The following is a 21,030-nucleotide window of genomic DNA, read 5'->3' as shown; positions in this document are numbered from 1 at the left end:
TGTGTTACATGAAAGAGCAGAATGCATCTAGGCTGGAGCATGACTGTCACATTTCTACTTTTCCCACATTTCTAAAGTCAGACAAAGAAAGACTCTAAAGCAAATTTTTCGGTTTCTCTCAGTAAACAAATAAATAGAAAAAAAAATTCCCAGAGGCAGAGATTCTGTTCATATTTTCTATTCAAAAGATTCTTATGCCAAACAGTTACACTGATGAAGAGAAACAGGGAGTCCAGAGGCTCTGTTCGTATGGAATTGTTGCAGCAATTGTTTTTTTTTTGAGCAAGCAACTCTCAAGTTCAAACCAGAAAAGCAGGTCAGTGTTTTGTATAAACCACAGGGGTAACCCAAACCCTTTTACAGTGACGAGAACAAGTTACATAATTCAGCTGGTTTTTGGGAAATAAGAACTGAATTTTAAGAAAGCTTCTTGACACTGCAAATGTAGAACTAGCTGGGTAAGTTAAAAGGGGATATGAAACATATCGATCACTACTTCTGGAGTAGAGGGATAAAATTTCTTCACTTGACAGTTAATCAAGACAAGACATTTTTCATAAAAGAGACACTTCTTCATTCACATATAGAGCTGTAACTAGATAAAAGCAAACAAATCTTCCTAATGATGACTAAGCTTCCATCATTGTGACAGAATTTGATTCCTTGCCTGAGGAAAGAAGTAGAGGAATTCAGGACACAACCCTTTTTTCTGAACAGCTGGCAAAATTTGGTAAGATACTGAAGCATTTGCAGGGTGGAGAATTTATTAGGGTATTTAAGACAAAAAATTCCTAAATATTGGAAGACATAACCCCTGCTTGGAAGAAATAATCTTAAGGGTTTTGAAATACCAGATATACAGGGAAGAAAAGTTAGGGACAGGCAGGCAAAAACAGAGGTGCAAACAAAATCACAACAAAAAAGAAGTTTGGACCCTACATGAACTGTACAAGAAACTTCTGTTCCCAGTACAGAAAATATGAATAAATATTTAAAATCATATACAGTGGCCTCTAAGTTAGAGCTGTTTGGCTTATAACAGCCAGCAGCAGGAGATTCACACCACCATTCTGAGCAGACTAAATCACATAGCTGACACAACACTTCAGAGCCCCTGGTAATGGGGGTCAGATGGAGTAATGGAAAAGTGAGGTTTGTTAGGTGTAGCAGGAGTTCAGCTTCTTCCACCAAAAGCTGAGGGAAGGGACAGAAGAAAAGGTCAGATAAACTACAGTTGTCTCAAAAAATACTTTTTCTTAGTTGGATACCGGGCTTGGAAGGTCTGGATGTCCCTTAGAACAGCAGTGATCTCTCAGTGCTTCCAGGGTATGGGCAGGGGCAGAGATGTCCTACAGGCTTTTATTATTTGTTTGCTTTTTAAAAGCCACATGTAAGGGTTTCTTGAATATTAAAATCCATCAACCAAATTTGTAAAACTGAAATCAATCACTATGGGATGAAATATTGTAATGTATCATATAATACTGCTACAATGCCAGATAAACTTTGTCTCACCATTTGTTCACACATACTCTCTCAGAGAGACAGACACACTCACACACCAACTGTGCAACACAGTATGTGTAAAGATGTTCCAGCACTCAAGCGCTGTATCTGGATAAAGACTTGGGCGCTGATACTACAAGTGGGCAAATAAAACTGAGTTGAAGTTGAGTCCAGCCATTACCCTCACTGTAGAGTTCAAACTTTACAGAGAAAATGCAGGAACCAGAGAGACAGAGAAAAAACAAAATCACAGGGGGTTATAAAGAACATCAGATATGCAATCAAATGCGACAATTAGTTATGTTTTTACAGCAACATTTGATACATAAAATCCTCACAATTTTTTGCATCTTCCTTTTTCTTTGAAGGAAACAAGAATAAACTTCAATATCACATAAATGCTGTTTCTCTTGAACAAAAAAATAAAAGATAAAAAAATACATTGTTACTCCTCTGTTTAAACTTTATTTACAAATAACTGGGTATTTCTAATCTAGACATAAAAGCTCTTTCCATGATTAATGTCAGTAAGCTATGGATGATCTGAGCCCATGTCTCACAAAAAAATACAATAGTTTTGCTTGGTATCAATAAACATTTTAAAATATACTAGATTTTGCCAAGTGTTACAATCATTGTCCAAACTGAATAGTAGTCTGAGTGCTGAATGAAGTGCATTAACAGAAATAGTAAATTTTAGTGTAACATTTCTTTGTCACTCACGATAGCCAGTTATCCTTGCAAGTCATTAAAGCAAGTATCACAGACTCGGACAGGCTTCTTGGAAGAAGGAGTTAAGGCATTCTTTGCTGAGCACTCGGCACAAAAGATATTCCCACACTGTCTACAGTGATGCTGCAGAAGAGAAGAAACATACATGCTGAACATTGGTGGCAGAGCAGTGATGAGTAATAGAGATCACTATCATGTTAAGTCAACTCTCAGCCAAATCAGCTGTCATGTTCCAAAAGTTAATTTTAGTTTTTAAGTAGCAGCTACATAGCACAGAGAAGGTCATATGAGTAAATAGTTTCTAAAGGATAAATGAGTAAAACATTCAGAAGTGCTTCACTGACTCAAGAGAATATACCAGTTTCAGAAATGAGATGCTTAAGTTCATCCTCCTCTTAAATTTGCTCTCTTGAACTTGTTCTGATCACATGAAATACATTCTTCTTATACGTAACTACCTCTTTCACATTGAGAAGTATCCTTGAATCAAAGGATCCAGGAGCCTTTGCTCAAAGGCTACCCAAAGAACATCACTGAAATAGTGCAGGCCAGGGGGAGTCACCTAAGACCAAGTCAGGAAGCTCTGCAAAAACGAACCTCACAAATATCCCTCATCTACTTCATTGCCAAGTCATTTGTTGGACGGGTGCTCATCTCTGGATGAAGGGCAGACCCTGCCAATTGATGCTAACATCTTAGCTGACCACAGCTGCTTTTACAACCAAGGTCTGACTACAGACCTAAAACACATCCAGTTGTTTTTTCTGTTCCATGTCTAGCTGGTGTTTAGAAATGTAGAGTCACAAAGCACCAGATCATGGTGATGCTTCATATTTTCACACATACCTAATTTCAACCAATTTACATTCCCTTTATACCCATAAATCTAGTTTGGACTGGTTATAAATATATTTTCTGTCAATATGCTTACAACTGTGATTTTGCCTGCTTGCAAAATTGAAAGTATTTAAACACTGTTTAAATGAAGCATTTTAACACTGTTTATAAGCCGATGCTGTGAAAATGGAAAAAGAACCATGAATAAAGTAAGCTCCACAGCCCTTATTTTTAATGTGTTAAGGCACTGCAAACCATAACTGCATATTCTGAGATGTCTTGAGAATCACAGCACTATTTTCTGAAGTCTGTATCCCATCTAAGAGTTTGAAAACAATAAAAATAGAAAATCGCCACAGACACAGAGTAGAACACACCTACCCTTCTTACTGTCACCGAAAAGCCTTTTCCACAGGCCATACAATTCTGTACCTCATTGTCTTCTGCCCACTTCCTGTTGAGAGCTTGGGTGTGTTTGATCTATACAGAAGATGTAAAAAAAAGCATCAGGCTTTTTAAAAAAATGCATGTCTAATTGCCCCTAATATGCTCTATTTCCAGAGCACACACTACCCATTGCAGAATAAAAGCACCAACTCTGTAATGATACTCAGGGCTTATGTTTGTTTAGAGAGGAAACCTTCCAAGCTTCAAAACTATAAGCAGATATAATGACACACAGACAGAAGTATGACCCTCACACACCACAAATATAACACCTTAATTGACCCTAAAAGGCAACCCACCACCAATCTGACACAAATTTTAAATTCTCCTAAGGTTCCAAACAGAGAATCAACAGGTTTCATAGCTTCAAATCAAATTATACCTGTAATGACTGGTTTTCTCGGCCAAGTTCCTGCATTGCAGCAGTTGTATTGTCCAGCTTTTTCTTCATTTCTACAAGTTTGGCTTGAAGCTTTTCAATTTCTCCCTCACTTTTTATACACCTGGTAAAATAATAAATAGTCAGCTCAAAGCATTTAAGACAATGTACACTGTGTGTCCTTTGGGCCAGTTGTCAGTCTGAGAAGCTACCTGCATAAAACACAGCCCAAAAAATCCTTGCTCTGAAAAGTTCTTGGATGCCTTGACCAGGAAAACATTCTGTTGTAACAATCAGTTAAAGATTATACTGGCATTGCTCCTAAGCATCTGCAGCTTATCAATACCTGGAGTTACTCCCCAAACCAGGGACAATGCTGAATGCAGTCCCCCTCAACAGCAAGCCCTGATAAATACCCCTGTGCAACAGGACACTCTCACAAACGAGCTGCTGCTGATGAGGTCAGACAACAGAGCAGAAAAGGAACCTTCTTCTTCTAGCAAGGCCACCTCCTATCAGCTGAAACTCAGTTAACTGCTGAAAGCCAAATTTCAAAGGGTATTTTTCTGCCAAGATGTAAACAGCTACTGGATGAGTTCAACACAGTACAGCAAGGGATTGCCAAAGAAAGAGAATCTCACTTGAACTGATCCCATCCTTTCCCAAGGTCTACTGCTCAAAAGTCAAATCACCAAGCTTGACAGTACCAACAAAAAGCTTCCCCTCTGCCTTCACCAAACGTGTCAGGAAATAAGGACAAAGAAAGCTTCCAGTTTCACAGGTGTTTCTTTTACCCTGGAAATCACTGCATTCAGGTAGCTCCTGCTGCCTTGCAAGGCCTCCTGCTGCCTGAAGGAAAAGCACTCTGCTTACCAAAGACTTAAATATATTGTAGAGACAACAGCAGGACTGGAGAAAATAAGACTGCAGGTTTTCAGGAGGAAGAAAATGCCTCCTTTGTGAAAATTAGTCTATATAATCCAATCACATATTCAGTCTCCTAACACGGAGTAGTGGGCACACCTGGGAGTTCCTATGCAAATTCTGTGTTACTTAAGGGGTCTTTTCCAGGCTTCTGGATGACTATTGCAACTATTCCAACTGAATCAAGGCATGGGAGCCTCAGAGTAATGGAGAAGGACAGTTAGCTCAGGTAAAAGAAGTTCTCTCTGCCAGGCCTCACAAGGTTCACAAAACAGATGAGAAGCCACAGCCTATATACCTGAAATCTCAGAGGAGCCCAGTGGAAGTAAGCCCAGTAAGAAGGCTCTTACAGATGGACATAAATCTTTGACAGCAAGCACAGAGCTGTGGCTTGGGTGATAAGTAAAGATCCTGACAAGCCTGCCTTGTTTTCTACAGAATGATCACAAAGAGCACTGCTGGCTCCCAAAACCCCTTGCTGTGCTTTGGCAGGGATGACAGAATGTTGCACTCTGGAAACTGTACCCACAGCCCAGGCACTAAGAACAAATACAGATTTAAACAAAGCACGAATAGAGAATCCTGAATCAACTCAAACAAGTTTTCATTCTCATTTCATTTCATTTCTCAAACTACACTTCGATATCATCATGGCCACAGCTTACCTCTCCAGCAATGCTCTTCTCTCATCCTGATTATTCTGGACTGTTGCTTCCAAGACAGCATTGTCCCCACGTAAATCATCTGTCTGTTTCTCCAGCTCACTCACTCGTCTTTGACTGCTTTGCCACTCTTTCTTCATGGTAGCCAGATTTTCATTCAGGGCTGTGACCTGCATGGTGAGCTTGGTCTCCTCTTCCTCATGTTTCCGTTTTTCTTCTTCTTTGTCTTTTTTCTCTGTGTGCTATGAAAACAATGGAAAAATGAAAAACAAGCTTCCAAGCATTCTCTGTCTATTCCTTATATTTAATTGAGGCAAAGAATCTTACCGGAACAGAATCACTACTTTTAATCAACAAACTCTACTAGACAAGGCCGTCACCTCACTGAATTTTCCTATACCATTAAATGCCTCAAAGATTTTTGATCTTGTCATTCAGAAACTCATGTAAAGCGAAACTGAAGTCAATCCATTGCTTCTTTTCTGTCCCAAAGAGAAGAATCCAAAGGCATGTTCACAAAACAGCAGTCTCATACTCTCTAAATACTAACCAGTTTGGCTTCAATTTCAACACATTCTTTCTTCAGCTCCTCTTCTCTTTTTTCCAGCTGATCTTTGACAGCTTGATGTTTTTGTTTCTCCTGTTCCAGAGTTGAATTTGTATTATCTATTTTGCCCTGCAGTTCTAATTTCTGTTGAATCAATAGCTGGTTTGCATCCTTGAGATTTGCCACCTCCTGTTAGGATATAGAGTTCAAAGTTAAAGTAGCAACACTGAAAGTGTAAATGGATTTAAATTCAAAAAGACTGTAATCCTTTCCTAGGAGAGGACAGCAATAATTTTTAGTTTTATCACTGGAAGAAAGGATGGTTTTATAGCGCAAAGCATCAGTGATTTTCATGATCAAAGATTTTAAACTTATACTATGATCAACATTTAATTTTAAAAATATTTTAATGCATGTTTCTGCTAAGTAGAGAGGAAGATCTGTTGAATTGTTTTCTATTCCTTGAAAAGATGCATCCGTTGTCATTTTCTAGGTACTGTTCTAAAATTTACTTCACATTGTTCTCTGGTTGCAATAATGAGGTCAAAAACTTTGTAATGACAATCTAAAACTGAATGCTTATGGATGAAAGTTAGTTTCTATTAGTCTTAAATGTATAAAAAATTACTCTCTGTTTAAAGCAAGTGGGATGATATAAATAATGGCTTTACTTGTTCTTCTGTAACTGAACTCAAGTAGAATAGTTAGTTTAATTTATAGAAATCACTTTCCTTAAAATTACACAGCCAAGCATGTAGGTACTAACAGACTAATAGGGGTGAACCACTTTTGCATAAACAAAAATTCAGAATACAAGTTAAAACCAAACCAAGGACAGTGAAGAGAACATATCCTCAGAACACGAGGATGCCCTACAGATAGGTATACATCCATTCCTTGCTAGGAGATGGGAAACAGAATTTAAGTCTTTGGAGACTCTCAGCCTGATTGCTTGTAAGGAGATCAAGAAATGACTATTAACCTGACACTGGTGTGCACACGTTTTACATCTTTATAAATTTTATTCTTTAGAATAGAGATTTTAGGAACAAGAATTAGAATACCTTTCCCCAAGCACAGATTGCCTAAGAGAAACAAAGTACAGACTTATACCTAAAAATTACAGACCTTTTCCTAAACAATGGAGAACAAAAGAACATCTGAAGGTCCTAAGTTCTCATGTTATTTTCTTATTAGTGTATAAGGAATTGTACCTGTATTTATACTTGCACAACAATTTAAACTAAGTGTGCTTAACAGATGCAAATATAACTGCTAGTAGTTCATTATGGAAAACACAAACTACAGCCTTTTAGGAATGTTTGTTTTTATAGAGACTAAAAAACAGAATATATAGAGTTTGACAAGAAACAGTTAGTTTTATTGAAGACTAAAAATTATTTCATTAAAGCCTCCTAACTTTTACCCTTTAGGGAGCTCAACTGATTGTTATGATTTTGGAAAAGAGTTTGTCTTTTATGAGGTGCCTGACATTGTTTCTTCCCCAACTGTGACTTTTTAAGAGATTTTATTAAACAACACTAAGGGAGTTTCAACTCTACCGTGCATGCCTGAGATGCCCCAGATGTGCCTAGAATATCTGGAAAAGTTCACCATCGTGACTCTTTTGGACAGCCTTTCATTGCAGAAGAGTCAAGCAGGGGTGTGCAGAGTGAATTTACAGTGGAACTAAAGAAAAGCCGGGACATACAACCCATCCTGAAGCCAAGACAAGTTATGCAGCCCACCTGGCTCACTAGGCCCTGATACTCAAGGATCATCACCAATCAAGACATCATTGCTGAGGAAGCTCAACAAAATCTGGGCTTTGGTTCCCTTACCTGTAATACCAATATTTACAGTAACCATCTTTGCAAAGCCATTCCAGATAACATCTACTGAGTAGGCACATATTTCTCATCAGATAACCAAACACATGAAGAAGACTCAGCTTGTCTCAATACCTTCTCAAATTCTTGCTTGCAGGCTCTAAGCTCTTCACCCAGCTTGGCACTTTCTTTTTCAAGTCTAGTCCTTATTTCCTGGAGCTCTGCAGTTTTACATTTTTCATTAGCCAAATCTTTTTCTTTCAAAATCTTGAAGAGAAATAAAAGTGCTAGAAAAGTTACTTCTTCCAAGTTCACAAAATAAAAAACCCAACCAATCAAAAAACATCCAGGGTCCAAAAAGTACTTGGTGGCTTTGTAATTATGGGGAAACAACTGCCATATACCTATCCACAGTTTGTAACGCAATTAGCAGCATGATTGCAGTTTTAGATTTAAAACTAATGTTTTCCCGCCTGTCTAGCCACAAACCTGTCTAGAACAAATCAGCAGCATATTTTGAACCAAATTCACTACAACTGTCTCTTTTTTAAGTCTTTTTACCAGAGGTTCAGTAAAACAGTCATTGTTATGCTCTCAAATTAGAGATGTAATAGAAAATAATAAAAGGTGCCTGCATGGGGTGGATGTGACTGTGTGGAGATTTCAAAAGGCAGAGGCATTTACCCTGTCATTCTGAAGATCTTGTAGCATTTTGGTCTTCTCACCCAGCTGCTGTTCTTTCCTTGATGCATCCTGCTCCAGTGTAGACTTAGCTTTCTTCAGTTCCTGAATCTGTTGATTATTGCTAGCAATTCGATTCCTGCTGGAAACTAATTCTTCTTGAGCTAGAGCAAGTTTTTCTTCTGTGGACTAATTAAAAAGAGAGTTCTGCAAGTTATCTGCCAGTATAAAAGCTTCAAATACTAAACAGCCAGTTAAACATTTTCCAAGTCGAAAAATTTCTACCTAGAGGGTAACATTTAGCTTCAAATGTTGACAGAGCATAACTACAGAAACTTCTAGTTTACAAAGTAATTTCCAGGAACAAACCTTGCTGTACATATTCCAGCTTTCATCCTTACACAGACAAAAGGTGAAAACATGCAGAAGGGCGGAGAATAAAAACTGACAAAAAGAGAATGAACTTGAATTTGCTCACACAAATTTATTTTATCTAGGCAAATCAACAGTTCTATAACTCTAGACTTCTGATACTTAAGAACCAGTGAAGCTATACTTTGAAGATTTCAAAAATAATTCAGTGCTATTTTTTACCAATGACTTAATAAAGTTAGTGCTAGAAAAACTGTAAAATTTCTTAAAATTCTGAAGTGAAATGTACAAGATAAAAATGCTAATATCAGGAGAAAATGTTTCACAGTTTCTGCTGCACAAGCATTTTAAACATTAAGTTTAAACTTTCATTCAAAAGCTACAGATGATAGTTCATTTGCCTCTAACTCTCACCATTAGCTAGAAAAAAACTTTGATTTATCTCACAAAATCCCAAGAAACAATCCAAAACTTGCACCCAAAGCCAAAGCTCAGTCTGTTTGCTCACAGCAAAATCAAACTTCGGGGGTCTTTCTGAGTTAATGTTCTGGAGGTTACTTTTTTAAACCTTCTACCTTAGGTAAAGACCAGTTCCACTTGGAACCCACAAGAAAAAAAACCAAACAAACTCATCCACTTCTTCAAAATATTGGAATTTTATGGAAATTTTTGATGCTATGATACAGAAGATGAGCTGAGATTTATTATTGGTAATAAGTTTATTGCCTTCAGTGCAGCAGTAAGGATTTCAATTTTTTTCAAGACAAACTCAATTGTTTTTGAAGCTCTTGCTTAAATATTAATCAAACCTCTTGTTGAAGGTTAGTGGTTTTAAAAGGAACTATAAGCAGAATTTTCCCTTCATTCAATTATGCATATGCTTTAGTCACTCCCATGTTGATTTAAAAGCTAATTCATTTCTGATGCCTCATGATCCTCCTTTGTAATATCTGAAGTATTTTGCTTGTAGAGACAGACTTAATTTGAAACAGCAGTGATGGAACACTGCTGATTCAACAGCATTTTCAACAATCCCCATGACTCTTAAAAAGCTCACAATGGCTTTTAAAATTAATTTTCAAATAAATTACTTTATTTGCTTTCTGAGGTATTAGAGTTTACTACTTAGCATTTTGAAAGGTGTTGACTCAGAATTTTTTGTAAGCAAAATAGGAGGTGCTTTAGCAGTTTTCAAGGTTTCAGCAGGGTGGGCATTTCAGAAAGTAAAATTATCCCACTCTGCTCCATTGTGTTCAGTGGAATACCATATTTTCCTAACATTGAGGAAGGACAGGAAGTCTAGCATCATCATACAAGATCTTCACAGGAAAACCCAACAGTCTCTGCAGTTTTAGAACGAAGCATAATAAAGCCACAGCTTTTATTCACATTTGTTTCCAATAGAAGAAATGTGGTTACATCAAATTTTCTAGCATCAGATAATGAAATTTGATGAAGTAGATAGTGACACCCATACACTAGTGGGGTACTTCTCTCTCAATCCACCCCACAAAGTCTCTGCACTGTACAGGTTATCTCACTGTGTCTATACCGAGACTGAGACAAGGAACAGGTACAGAACAAAAGAGGCCAATCAGTACTCATTTTTGTAAATAAAGAAGAATGCTAGGTTGACTGGTACAGAGTTTAAATAAATACAGATATTTGAAAATTACAGTTTGATTCACTACAGCCTGGCCTGTGCCAGTGCAAATCGTTGTGCCAACATCACAACTGGTCCTAGCAGGGTGGTGGGACCCAGATTCATTCCACCTACATGAAGTGCACGAACAAGCATGTGAGTCTGTGTGCTCCCTGATCCCAGTCCACAAGGACCAACATTAAATTATTCACAGATGCTAACCTGATCTCTCTTCACTCCCTAAGAAAAAGAGTTAGACTGACTGTATGCAACTTAGGCTCCTGACTTACAGAACTGAGGTCTGGCAAGCGTGAATTTTGTTCCAGAACATTCATTGAATATATGCTGGCAGCAATGCCAACATTGGAGACAAAGAAACATTCTTTTGAAAAAAAAGAAGAAACCAGGACTGACTACAAAAAGCATGAATGCCAAAACTCAAGAACACTTGGCAGAGCTCGGGAGATCAGATTCACAGAAAGTGTCCTCACACTAAGTCAAAATCAAGGAAAAAATAACAGTTTGAACATTTTTATTAACTCTTCTATATAAAAAAATGCCTTTTTCACAAAAAAAGAGGTATATATACACAAACAGATACTTGTATAAATAGGTGCGTGTATATACAGAAATTATTTGGTGGTATTCTTTTTTAATTATATATATCCTTTGTTATCAAAAACCACGGCTTTAACAAGCACTCAAATCCTACCCTATCTCTTTTTCCAGTCACAAAGACGAAAATGTGTGTGAAGTTACTGTTAGAGACATTTTTAAACCAAAGTAAATTTGCAGCAAATAGTATCCATAAAATTATAACTACATTCCCAGTTCCAATTTTATTATTTATTGTATTATTTTTTTATTTAATTACAACACTTCTTTAGTTTGCAGGACTCAGAGCCTCACAGTTTGCATCTGGCCACAGCAACATGGCTCGGGTGCCCTGCTGTGGACCCAGAAGCTCGGGCTCCGCGGTGCCGATGGCCCTGCGGAGAGCAGCGCCCCGCTCCGCAGCTCTGGCTCAGGCAGCGCTGGATCTCCACCCGCAAACCGCCCCGAAGCGCTCGGCTCCCTTCTCAACGCCACCTCCGCCTCCCCGCCAGAGAGGAGCCATCGATCCCAGCAGTGCTATTCCCGACAGACGCCAGCAGATGGTGCTCTGTGTACAGCCCAACTCCCGCCGTGCCCTCCCAGGAGCTACCTTACACGTCACCCACACAGCCCCTCGTGATCCATCCTCACGCCTGGAACCTTGGCCCCGCCAACAGCATGGTGCCACAGCACGCGAGGATGTTTAAGTTTTCCCTTTTAACTCCAGCATTGCTTGGATGTCACGATATGGCCTGGCCATGCCTGTTCTGGACAATGCTGGGCTTCTGACGCTGCTGACTCAACACAGCTGTGCAGGGAGCTCTTATCTCTGCTGAAAATCCTGCACTCAATGACACCCAAGCTGACTCTACATACAGACCAGTTTTAAAAACTTCTACCACTGCCTACTAAGAAGATTAAGGCCAATCTAAAGCTCAGCCTAACCATCGGCTTTGGTTCCAAACTTTAAGCAAAACACACAGCTCTGGCTCAAATGAGCTACTTTTAAAAAGTTAACTTGCCCAAGGCAAAACATCATGCAGAACTCATTTTGAATAGGCTGTGAAAGGCTACTATAAAGTTCTTCTGACTTGAGCGGCATTTTGATATTCAGCTCTCAAGACTAACATTGTCACTTGGAGAGTGTCTGAACGTGCTTTTCTTTTGTGGTCTTCTAAGACAAGCTACCACTGCTTCTTTAGTTTAATGTTGCACTGAGGTAGCACAGCCATGATTAAGGATCAGCTCCCCACTTTTTCCCTCTTCTACATCTTCCAGGAAAAAAAAAAAAAATTGGTGTCAATCGGACCTCACTAACCCTAATTAATACATGTTTTTTATAAAATTTTTAAATCAAGTAAATGGGCTCCAAATTGGTACACCACTTCAGTACTGTCCTGGGGTGATGTAATGAAGCTGCTTTATTCCTTAACCATCCGCTCAATGCCCAAGGACGCTGTTTCTTTAGGATGGACCCGGGGGCCGGAGCCACGGGACCGAGTGCGGGGCAGTTCAACAGCTCAGCCCAACGGCTCAGGGGCTCGGGAAGGAGTGAGCGCTGTGCTGCTTTTGGGTTTCCTTTGTGTTCCAGCTAGCTGGGAAAAGGTTCTGTTGGGTTCTTTTTCTTGTTCTTTTTTCCCTTTCCTTCCCCTTGCCTCACTGCCTCCCTTCCCTCCTCGCCAGTCCGGGGAGCCTGTGGGGGTGGCCCTGGCTGGTCCAAGCCCGCGTGTCTGTTCCCTCTCCAGGAATTTGTTGTATTTTGAGGGGTTTTTTCTATCCTGTTCTACCCTGTTTTGTTCATGTGTTAATAAACAGTTTGGTTTCTTTTTCCCACTTTCACTCCTTGTGACCCATTTGTCTCATTGACGGAGGAAAAGGGGAGGCCCTTTTCCCTTTGGAGGAGACACTCACTCAGGAGTGTTTCCTCCTGAAGTTTTGTCTCAAAAACCAAGACAATTATTTAGGACCCCAATCTTCTTCAGTCTCTCTAGGCTCCACAGAAACTTACATAATAAATCAAGTTACCTGACTACTCACGTTAAAAATCTTGTTTCCCCATTGCCATTACCTTATTTTACCTTTTTGCATAGAGTTCTCTCTCTCTCGCTACCATCCCCATTGGGTCTAAATACATGTGAGACACTTCCTGTCCTATTTTATACTTGCCAGAACTAGAGGTCATCAAACTGCTCTAATAATAATACTTATTCACAGCTATTTTGCAACAAGTGATACTTTAATGAAAATTATACCAAAAAAAACCCCAAGTTACTGAACACATCCAATGTTTCTACAGGCCATTGCATAACCAAAAGGTGATTTAAATGCAGTGCAGGAAATAAACTCACAGATGTATATGTGCAATAGTAACAGACTGAAAGAAAGAATATGCTTAAGCCACCACTGCTTGTTAATCATGCAGAAGTTCTCCACAATTTAACACAGCGATTCAACCATGCTGCACTGAAAGTAAAGCTTCAATAACCTGCAGGGAAACATGGCAGGTAATTTAGTACTACAGAGGAGGAGAGAGTTTCCTGCAACTGCAGTGGCCTATATGTAGAAGAGCTATTTCTCTATTTCTTAAAATAACCTGAGCATGGAGTTTGGCTAGGGCTCCAAAGCTCACATGGGCCAGTGTGAAACAGCCACAAGACCTCTAAGGGTTTCAGTAGTGGGATTGAAAGGCCCACCTTTGGGGGAAAGGGAACGATGAAATCAAAGCAGGGAACAATGAAATCTAAGCAGTCACCACAAGCTCCCTTTATACATAACAAAGCAAACAGAAGCTGACATCTAAAGCAGATCAGATGATCTGTCTCCCCAAAGCATCTATTCCTCTCCATAAACTTCAGAAGAGCCTAGAGCAACAGCGTTGGACACAAGACAAACCTGCAGTGGGATTTATCTGGAGTGAAAAGCACTTAAGCTACAAATCTTGCCAGCAGACAACCGGTCTGTGCAGCACAGTATGTCCCAGGACTAACTGAAGCATTGGCTTAGTACCGACATGAAGCAGAGGGTTATAAAAAAAGCCAAAAAACACCTTTGTTGACTGGCTCAGCTCTCAGCAGTACCTCTCTTAAGGCACTGCACACTAATACAAAACCAGGTAACTTCAGTTTAGGAATAGCAAAAACTTCAAGGACTAAACTGTATTCCAGGTAGGTCTATAAGCCTACTGTTTCTGTAAGTTTGACATCTCTCAACATCTACCATCAGCCAGGAATATTTTAGTTAAATCATCCAGAAGATAGCAGTTACTCACATGCTAGCAGACCTTGCCGTAATTAGCTACACTATTAAAATTAGCTGAAAGCTACAGTATAACAAGAAAAAGCAACATTAAAAAAATAACTCTTTAATGAATATAAAACTAAATCACCTTTCACTTTGCTGCTGCAGAAATGCAAGGGTATTTCAGGTAAACTGGCAAATACGTTTGGCTTTAAATTAGTTTCAGAATATCCTTTGTCTCAAGGGAAGGGATTTAACAGCACTAAATTCTATATATAGCAGAAGAGATTTTTTTTCACTTATACAGTTCCTGCATTGTTTCTTGGTCTTCAAAATGGATATTAACATCTACTAAGTCACATACGACATTAAAATGACTGCAAGTACCTTAAGGTCTTGCCTGGTTGCCAGCAGCTCAGACTCTTTCCCATAAAGATCCAGTTGCAGCTTCTCCATATTTTCTTTATGTTTATCATGGGCCTTCTGTAAGTCTGCTAGCTTGCCTTTCTCTGCTTTAAGTTCCTGTGCTGACAAAATAGACTGCTGTTGTAGTTTATTCTCCAGCTCTGCCTGAAACATAAGCATAGAAAGTTTTAGTTAAAGTTGCACACAGTAAAGTTAGCTTAAGCATTTCAATAAAATGCATTTCTACTGCAAGAAGAGAATTTTGTTCCTCTTATGAAATAGCAGTTCAGTAACCTGATATTTGTGATTTTGCAGTAAGGTTTTATAACTAATTTAACAACAAAATTTAATTCATGACAAAATACTAAGTGAAACACATTAAGACCAAAATTGGAATAATGTTTCCAAGTGTGCTGGTTTTGGCTGAGATAGAATTTTCTTCATAGGAGTTAGTTTGGGGGCTGTGTTTTGGATTTATGGTGGGAACGGTGTTGTTGTCACAGGGATGTTTTAGCTACTGCTTAGCAGCACTCACACAGAGCCAAGGCCTTTCCTGCTTCTCACACTGCCCCATCAACAAGAAATCTGGAGGTGCACAAGAATCTGGAGAGGGCACAGCCAGGACAGCTGATCCCACTGACCAAAGGGATATTCCATACCATATGACATCACGCTCAGCATATGAAGCTGGCCGAAGAAGAAGGGGAGGGAGTTTGGAGTGATGGTGTCTTCCCCAGTCACCGAGCAGCTCTGTGCTGCTGAGTTGATGGCTGGGTTAAACCACGACACCAAAATCTAATGTTTCCACAGGCTGTCTAAAGCACAAATATGACCATGTAGCATTGGGCAGCCAAAGCTGGAGCCACATTTAACAGCGCATGGCACACAGCACAACATTCCCTAATGTTGTAAGACATTTGAACTCTTTCCATTATGGTTTATGAGTTTCATACTGTCACTCAGATAAATTCTTTTGGTATAATATGAGAAGACTTGGTTTGAAACTGCCATGGACATTTTAAAACACTGCAGAGTTTGTCGAAAAATACTCTCATGAAATTCTATGCTTTACAAGAAAATGGCAGCTCTTGCCTTGCTCCTGAAGCAAAAAAACCACATTCAATCTAGCCTATTTTTTCCCTTTATTAAATTTCAATTCCTATGGAAGTCATATTTCAGCACTGGTTCTTTTCATTATTGCCGTTGATGTTGTTGTTTATATCTCCGACAGCATCTGAAGACCTCACTGCCATATCCTGACCTTATCATTTCCAACAAGACTACAGCAAACAGAGTTTATCACAAAGTTATTGACATAAAAGCTTCAGTATTTATCAGAGGAATTTACATTCATCTTCTTATAAGAGTAAGAAAGGACAGTCTTACCTTTTCTAAAAGGGCAGTTTTTAATTCAGCTTGCAGTGTCTCACTATGTTTTTTCTTCTGCTCAAAAGATTCCTTTAACTCTCTCAGCTTTCCCTGGAGATGTTGCTCACTTTTTTCTTTGTCCTTCAGAAGACCCTGGATTTCCAGTACTTGTGCTCTTGCTGAATCAAGGTCTATAGACAACTGCTTAGAAATCTATATTAAAAAATATTAAATAACTGTATTTAATTTAAATTTAAATCACCATTCGTACATGCTGTTCACAGAATCAGACCATCCCACAGTGCCACTGCTATTTCAGAGTTACATGGCTGAACAGCGGCAAGCAGATTTTAAGAACTACCATAACACATTAAAATAATCTGTTATTCCAAATTTACAGCAGTCTTTTTTACCCATTCTAAATTAAGATCAGGCAACTTTGCTTACACCAGCAGTGGTGTGGGCTCTCCTGCTGCCAACTGCAGCATATACCAAGCTCATCCTTCTGCACTTTCCACTGAGCACCACAGCACTTCAGCTGAACGAGTGAGGAGCCAGGGAAGTAGCAGCAATAGTCATAGAGCAATTGCCATCACACCTGCACACCCCCAAACGTCTTTCAGACAGTAAGTGTCCCTCACTGTCTATCAAACTATGTCCACTGATCAAATCTTTTCGGATTCCTTTAGGGAACAGAAGATGCCTTGGGTAAAGAAATCCATGAAAGCAGACGTCCTTCAGGCTGCCAGCTGCACTGCACTGTCTGAATGCTCATCTTTGAAAAAGAAGTACGTTTGGTCCTTATGTAGTCACAACCAAGTGATTTACACAAGTTTGAAAAAGCAATTCAGTCCTTGAAGGATATCTGAAAATGTCCTGTCAACTACACTGAGAACATACTGAATAATCCTGAGAATAAAATAGATCTAAGGATATGAAGTGACAACTTTTATTGTATGGAAGTACAAAAGAAAATGGGGACACAGTAGTATCAAGTAACTGGTTCACTAATGAAAAAACCCGAAGGGCTAAAATCCCCTGCTAAGGTATGTGGGACACAGAAAACTAAGACTAAAACCTATATTTTAAAGCTTCATATTACCCTCTGCAAAAGTTTTAGTATCACCTTATTTCAGTGCCAAAGATAGGTTACAATTTGAGAACTGAAACATCTTTCTCTCTCATCAGTCCCAGAAGGTGAGACTGAAAAACAATCTTTTAAACATTTATTATTACTGGTTTTGAGACTTTTGAAACCAAGTGGACAACTTACCCCCTCCTTTTTTTCCAGTGAGTTTTTCAATTCATTCCTCTCTTTAGCTACAGACTCTGCTTGTATCTGAAGTTGATGTTTCAATTCTTGGCAAGATTTTTCCTAAAAAACATAAGACAAAGAAATATTCCTGTTAGCTTCTAAGACCAAGTACCGAGAATTTTTGCAGGATCTACAAATCCTTAAAAAATAACGCTTTCATTTTCAATGAAAAATCTTACCTTCTCAACTGCAGATATTTTCAGTTCAAAACCACTCAAAACTTAAAGTGGCAAATCTAAGCTGAACACATCTGATGCCCTGTACTAATAAACTCAGCCAGGTGCCAGAGTTTTTCTGATTACGGATAGTCTCCTTGTTTAAAGCTGTGGTTGGCAGCCCTTCTTCTTGCTGAAGTAGTAGGCTCATTGGTCCCAGGATCTAAAATTCCTTCATGTTCTAAAACTTACAAACAAGTACATTTGCAGACCTCCATGCATATGCAACTGTATGTTAATCCCAAATACCATGTATTTAAGATAGTGGAAAGCCTCCAAAAGACTACAGAACTAGAAGCAGAATTTGGACTACTATCTTTAAGTCTAAATTGGGGAGAAAATCCTTCAAGTTTTTAGGAGAAACATATCTTTAACAGCAGTAACTAAGAAAAGGAAGCGAAAGAGTTTTTCTTTAGAAGGGGAATGAGTAAAAGAAAATGTTCTTTTGAACTAGGAGCAGATTTTTTTTTTTAGATCAGAATAAAAGCAGCTCTGAATGGGTTCTGGAAAACGGTGATGTGTAAGATGAAAGGGCATGAGAAAGACACCCCTTGCCACATCTGAGACAAGGATGTCACAACAACTGTATCTATAAAACTGAGCTATATGTATTCATATAGTGCCCATTCATACCACCAAGGCAGAAGAGGTAAGAAAAAGGTATATTTTAACTCTAATAATAGTTTACTTTCTTTACCATAATAGGTTGCTCTGGTGGTCAAGCACTTGTTATACTGCCACTTGCAAGACCCTTCTGAAACTCAAATAGTTCTAGTACTCCAGTAATACCTTAAGCTAGGCATTCCCCAAATGACAGATGATGTTACTCTCTCTGCCTGCAGTATGCAGCTTACCAGCATGTCCAGACAAGTGCACAGGAAATTCTATATACGAAGACTTCAAAAAAGAAATTAAAAAGGCCTCAGAAAAATAACTTCTTAAACACAACGGCATTTTACCAAAGGTTCTATAACTTTGTGTTGTTATAATACAGCTGATGTATTTTTTAAAAGGGGGACATTTCCCATCAAATTATTTCACCACTTGTCTCCATTTGGTTTCTTCACTGTGTTAAAGGCATGCAGCAAGAAGAAAGGATCCTGTTACATGATATGACTGATGTTTACTACTGTAAATACTCAGGCAAAAATTTAAGGTGGGAAACATGTATGACCTGCGAAAAATCACGATTTGGTTTTCCTTATAATAACTAATTTTCATGCATTGTCATCGTATGTACACTGTTTGCAAACAGAAAGCAAAGTCATTTTATCAGACTGTAAATACACCGAACTTAATGCCTAATTAAAGAATCTACTAACCATTTCTGCCATAGCTGCTTTTCCTTTTTTAATTTCTTTTTCTAATTCCTCCTTTCTTTTCTTGAAGGATTCAGAGCTTTTTGAGAGCTTATCTTTGGCATCTGTAAGGTCCTTTAACAGAGTATCCTTCTCTAATTTCACTTGTTGCAGCTCTGATGTGGCTGCTTGCATTTTACAGTCAAGTTCCTTAAGCTGTTTACTTGTATCTTGATTTGATTTCTCAAGGTTTTGTTTGAGACTGGCCTTTTCTGCCTCCTGCTTTGAAATTTGTTGGTTTGCTTGGTCAAGGGCCTCAGATTTCTTCTGCAAATCCAATTGAGCATTAGACATCCTGCAAATACAAAAAGATAAAACGTACCTTTTTAAAAGTTATTTTTCAGAGGTTCTTTTGTGTCCTTAAATGTCCCTATTTTTATCCATGGGCATTGCCCTCTTAATCCTCTAGTTAAGACAAAACAGCAGCTCTAGAAACTAGTTTTGAGATGGTTCTTTCTTCATCAACTATAATGAACAGAAACTACCCCTTTGCTGCTTATACAAAAATTACAAATTTGTATTTGAAAAAGGTTACAGAGCTACGGATATTTAAAGATGGACCTCACTATATCAAACTGCTCCAATATTTAGCTGACAACAAGCATAGTGAATAAACTGAAGAAGTGTAGTGAATCAGAGCAGTCAGTGATTCCCATGAGACAACATGGCAGATGGAGTGAAAGACAACAGGTAGGATACAGCACAGTTCTTGTAGCAGAGGGGACACAGCTCTTGTTTATGACTTCATGAAATCACAGGAGAGAAGCAGAAAATTTCAACTCTATTCCAAACTGCTCCAGTTTTATGTCTGACTTTGAAAAGTACTGTAACACAGGAAATGCATACGCTTCTCTTGCTGCTTCAAGTTGTTTACTGAGCTCTGCTATTCGGAGGTCTAATTCTGTAGACTGATTTCGCTGTTGCTGTAACTCCTGAAGAGCTTGGTCTTTACTTGCTTTAGCATCAAGAATGTCACCTTCAAATTTCTGAGAGAGAAAAATAAAAAGATAGAGCCATCAGAACACAACCAACAAAATAAAAATAGCAATAAAATGCAAAGTCATCTAGTCTGTGAGTAGCAATAACTGTAGAAAGCAGTCACAACTCTCACACATAATCTACCTGTTTCATTACTTTGCTATTTATGTTTCATTATTTAGTTCCTGCTAATCACCTGCTCCTCCAGAACTGTTTTGGTAAAACATTCTAAAACCATCTTTAAATTAAAGGCCAAGCCAGCATTTTACTGCAAAGTAATAGATAAAAAGTTTTACAGTAAAAGCAAAGACATGAACTACAGCTGGGAAGAAATTCTATGCTCACCTGGAAAGGTTTTTTTCTGTTTTTTTCCAAAGGTACTTTTTCACTCATATGGACTATAAAGAACACAGGAGCCTTCAGGAAGTGGGCACTGTTTAGACTCTTCAGCATACTGGCTGTTTTACAGGCACTTCTGCTCTCACACAGTGGCCATAAAACAAAGTGGCCAAGTTTCTCAAAAAAAATTCCTGAGGTCTTTTTGTTTTCTATTTTTTTTTCTACTTTTTTAAATGCCACACATTCAGCTGGAATAATCTCAAAGAATGGTGAAGATGCCAAGATTTTATATAGAATTGCCTTCCTGTTGACAGCACCAACAATCCTGCTCAGTTTCACACTTCAGCTACCAGGAAACTCATAAAATCATACGCAAGCAAGCTCTGTATTCCTCCCAAGCATTTTTGTCTACTGGCAACTTATGAAACTTCAGCAAAAGAATGAAAAATAAAAACACAAATCAAAGTAGGTAGGAAAAAAAAAACTGTTCAAAAGAAGAGATGGAAGAAAAAAATAATTATGCTGATAAAGAAATGCACGACAGCTTTATTTTTTAATAGCATTGGATTTAAAATTTCATACAGGGAAAACAATCTTCATTCTCTTCTATAGAGCACATAAGCTAGGAAAAACACCTAACTCAATCTTGAGCATAAAGTCTAC

At 38.5% G+C, this 21,030-nt stretch overlaps 1 protein-coding gene across 2 annotated transcripts in view; it reads right to left on the bottom strand.

Moving 5' to 3' along the window:
* Positions 1–162: 162 nt before the first annotated feature.
* The window catches only part of EEA1 (early endosome antigen 1), a 64,165-nt gene continuing 43,297 nt past the window's right edge, over positions 163–21,030 (bottom strand). For both annotated transcript variants that reach the window (XM_048302520.1, XM_048302522.1), the window contains 12 exons: positions 19,897–20,036; positions 19,015–19,345; positions 17,436–17,537; positions 16,181–16,375; positions 14,777–14,959; positions 8,548–8,733; positions 7,999–8,130; positions 6,038–6,223; positions 5,491–5,729; positions 3,905–4,025; positions 3,457–3,555; positions 163–2,361 (listed from right to left, as the gene is read on the bottom strand). In XM_048302520.1, the coding sequence (XP_048158477.1) occupies positions 2,239–2,361; positions 3,457–3,555; positions 3,905–4,025; positions 5,491–5,729; positions 6,038–6,223; positions 7,999–8,130; positions 8,548–8,733; positions 14,777–14,959; positions 16,181–16,375; positions 17,436–17,537; positions 19,015–19,345; positions 19,897–20,036 (2,037 nt within the window). In that variant the 3' untranslated portion in view covers positions 163–2,238. The remainder of the gene's footprint in view (positions 2,362–3,456; positions 3,556–3,904; positions 4,026–5,490; positions 5,730–6,037; positions 6,224–7,998; positions 8,131–8,547; positions 8,734–14,776; positions 14,960–16,180; positions 16,376–17,435; positions 17,538–19,014; positions 19,346–19,896; positions 20,037–21,030) is intronic.

The sequence above is a fragment of the Corvus hawaiiensis genome, chromosome 4, assembly GCF_020740725.1.
Source record: "Corvus hawaiiensis isolate bCorHaw1 chromosome 4, bCorHaw1.pri.cur, whole genome shotgun sequence".
NCBI classification, from domain to species: domain Eukaryota; kingdom Metazoa; phylum Chordata; class Aves; order Passeriformes; family Corvidae; genus Corvus; species Corvus hawaiiensis.
Note: the sequence above shows the minus strand (reverse complement) of the source record. Positions and strands in the feature narration are given on the sequence as shown.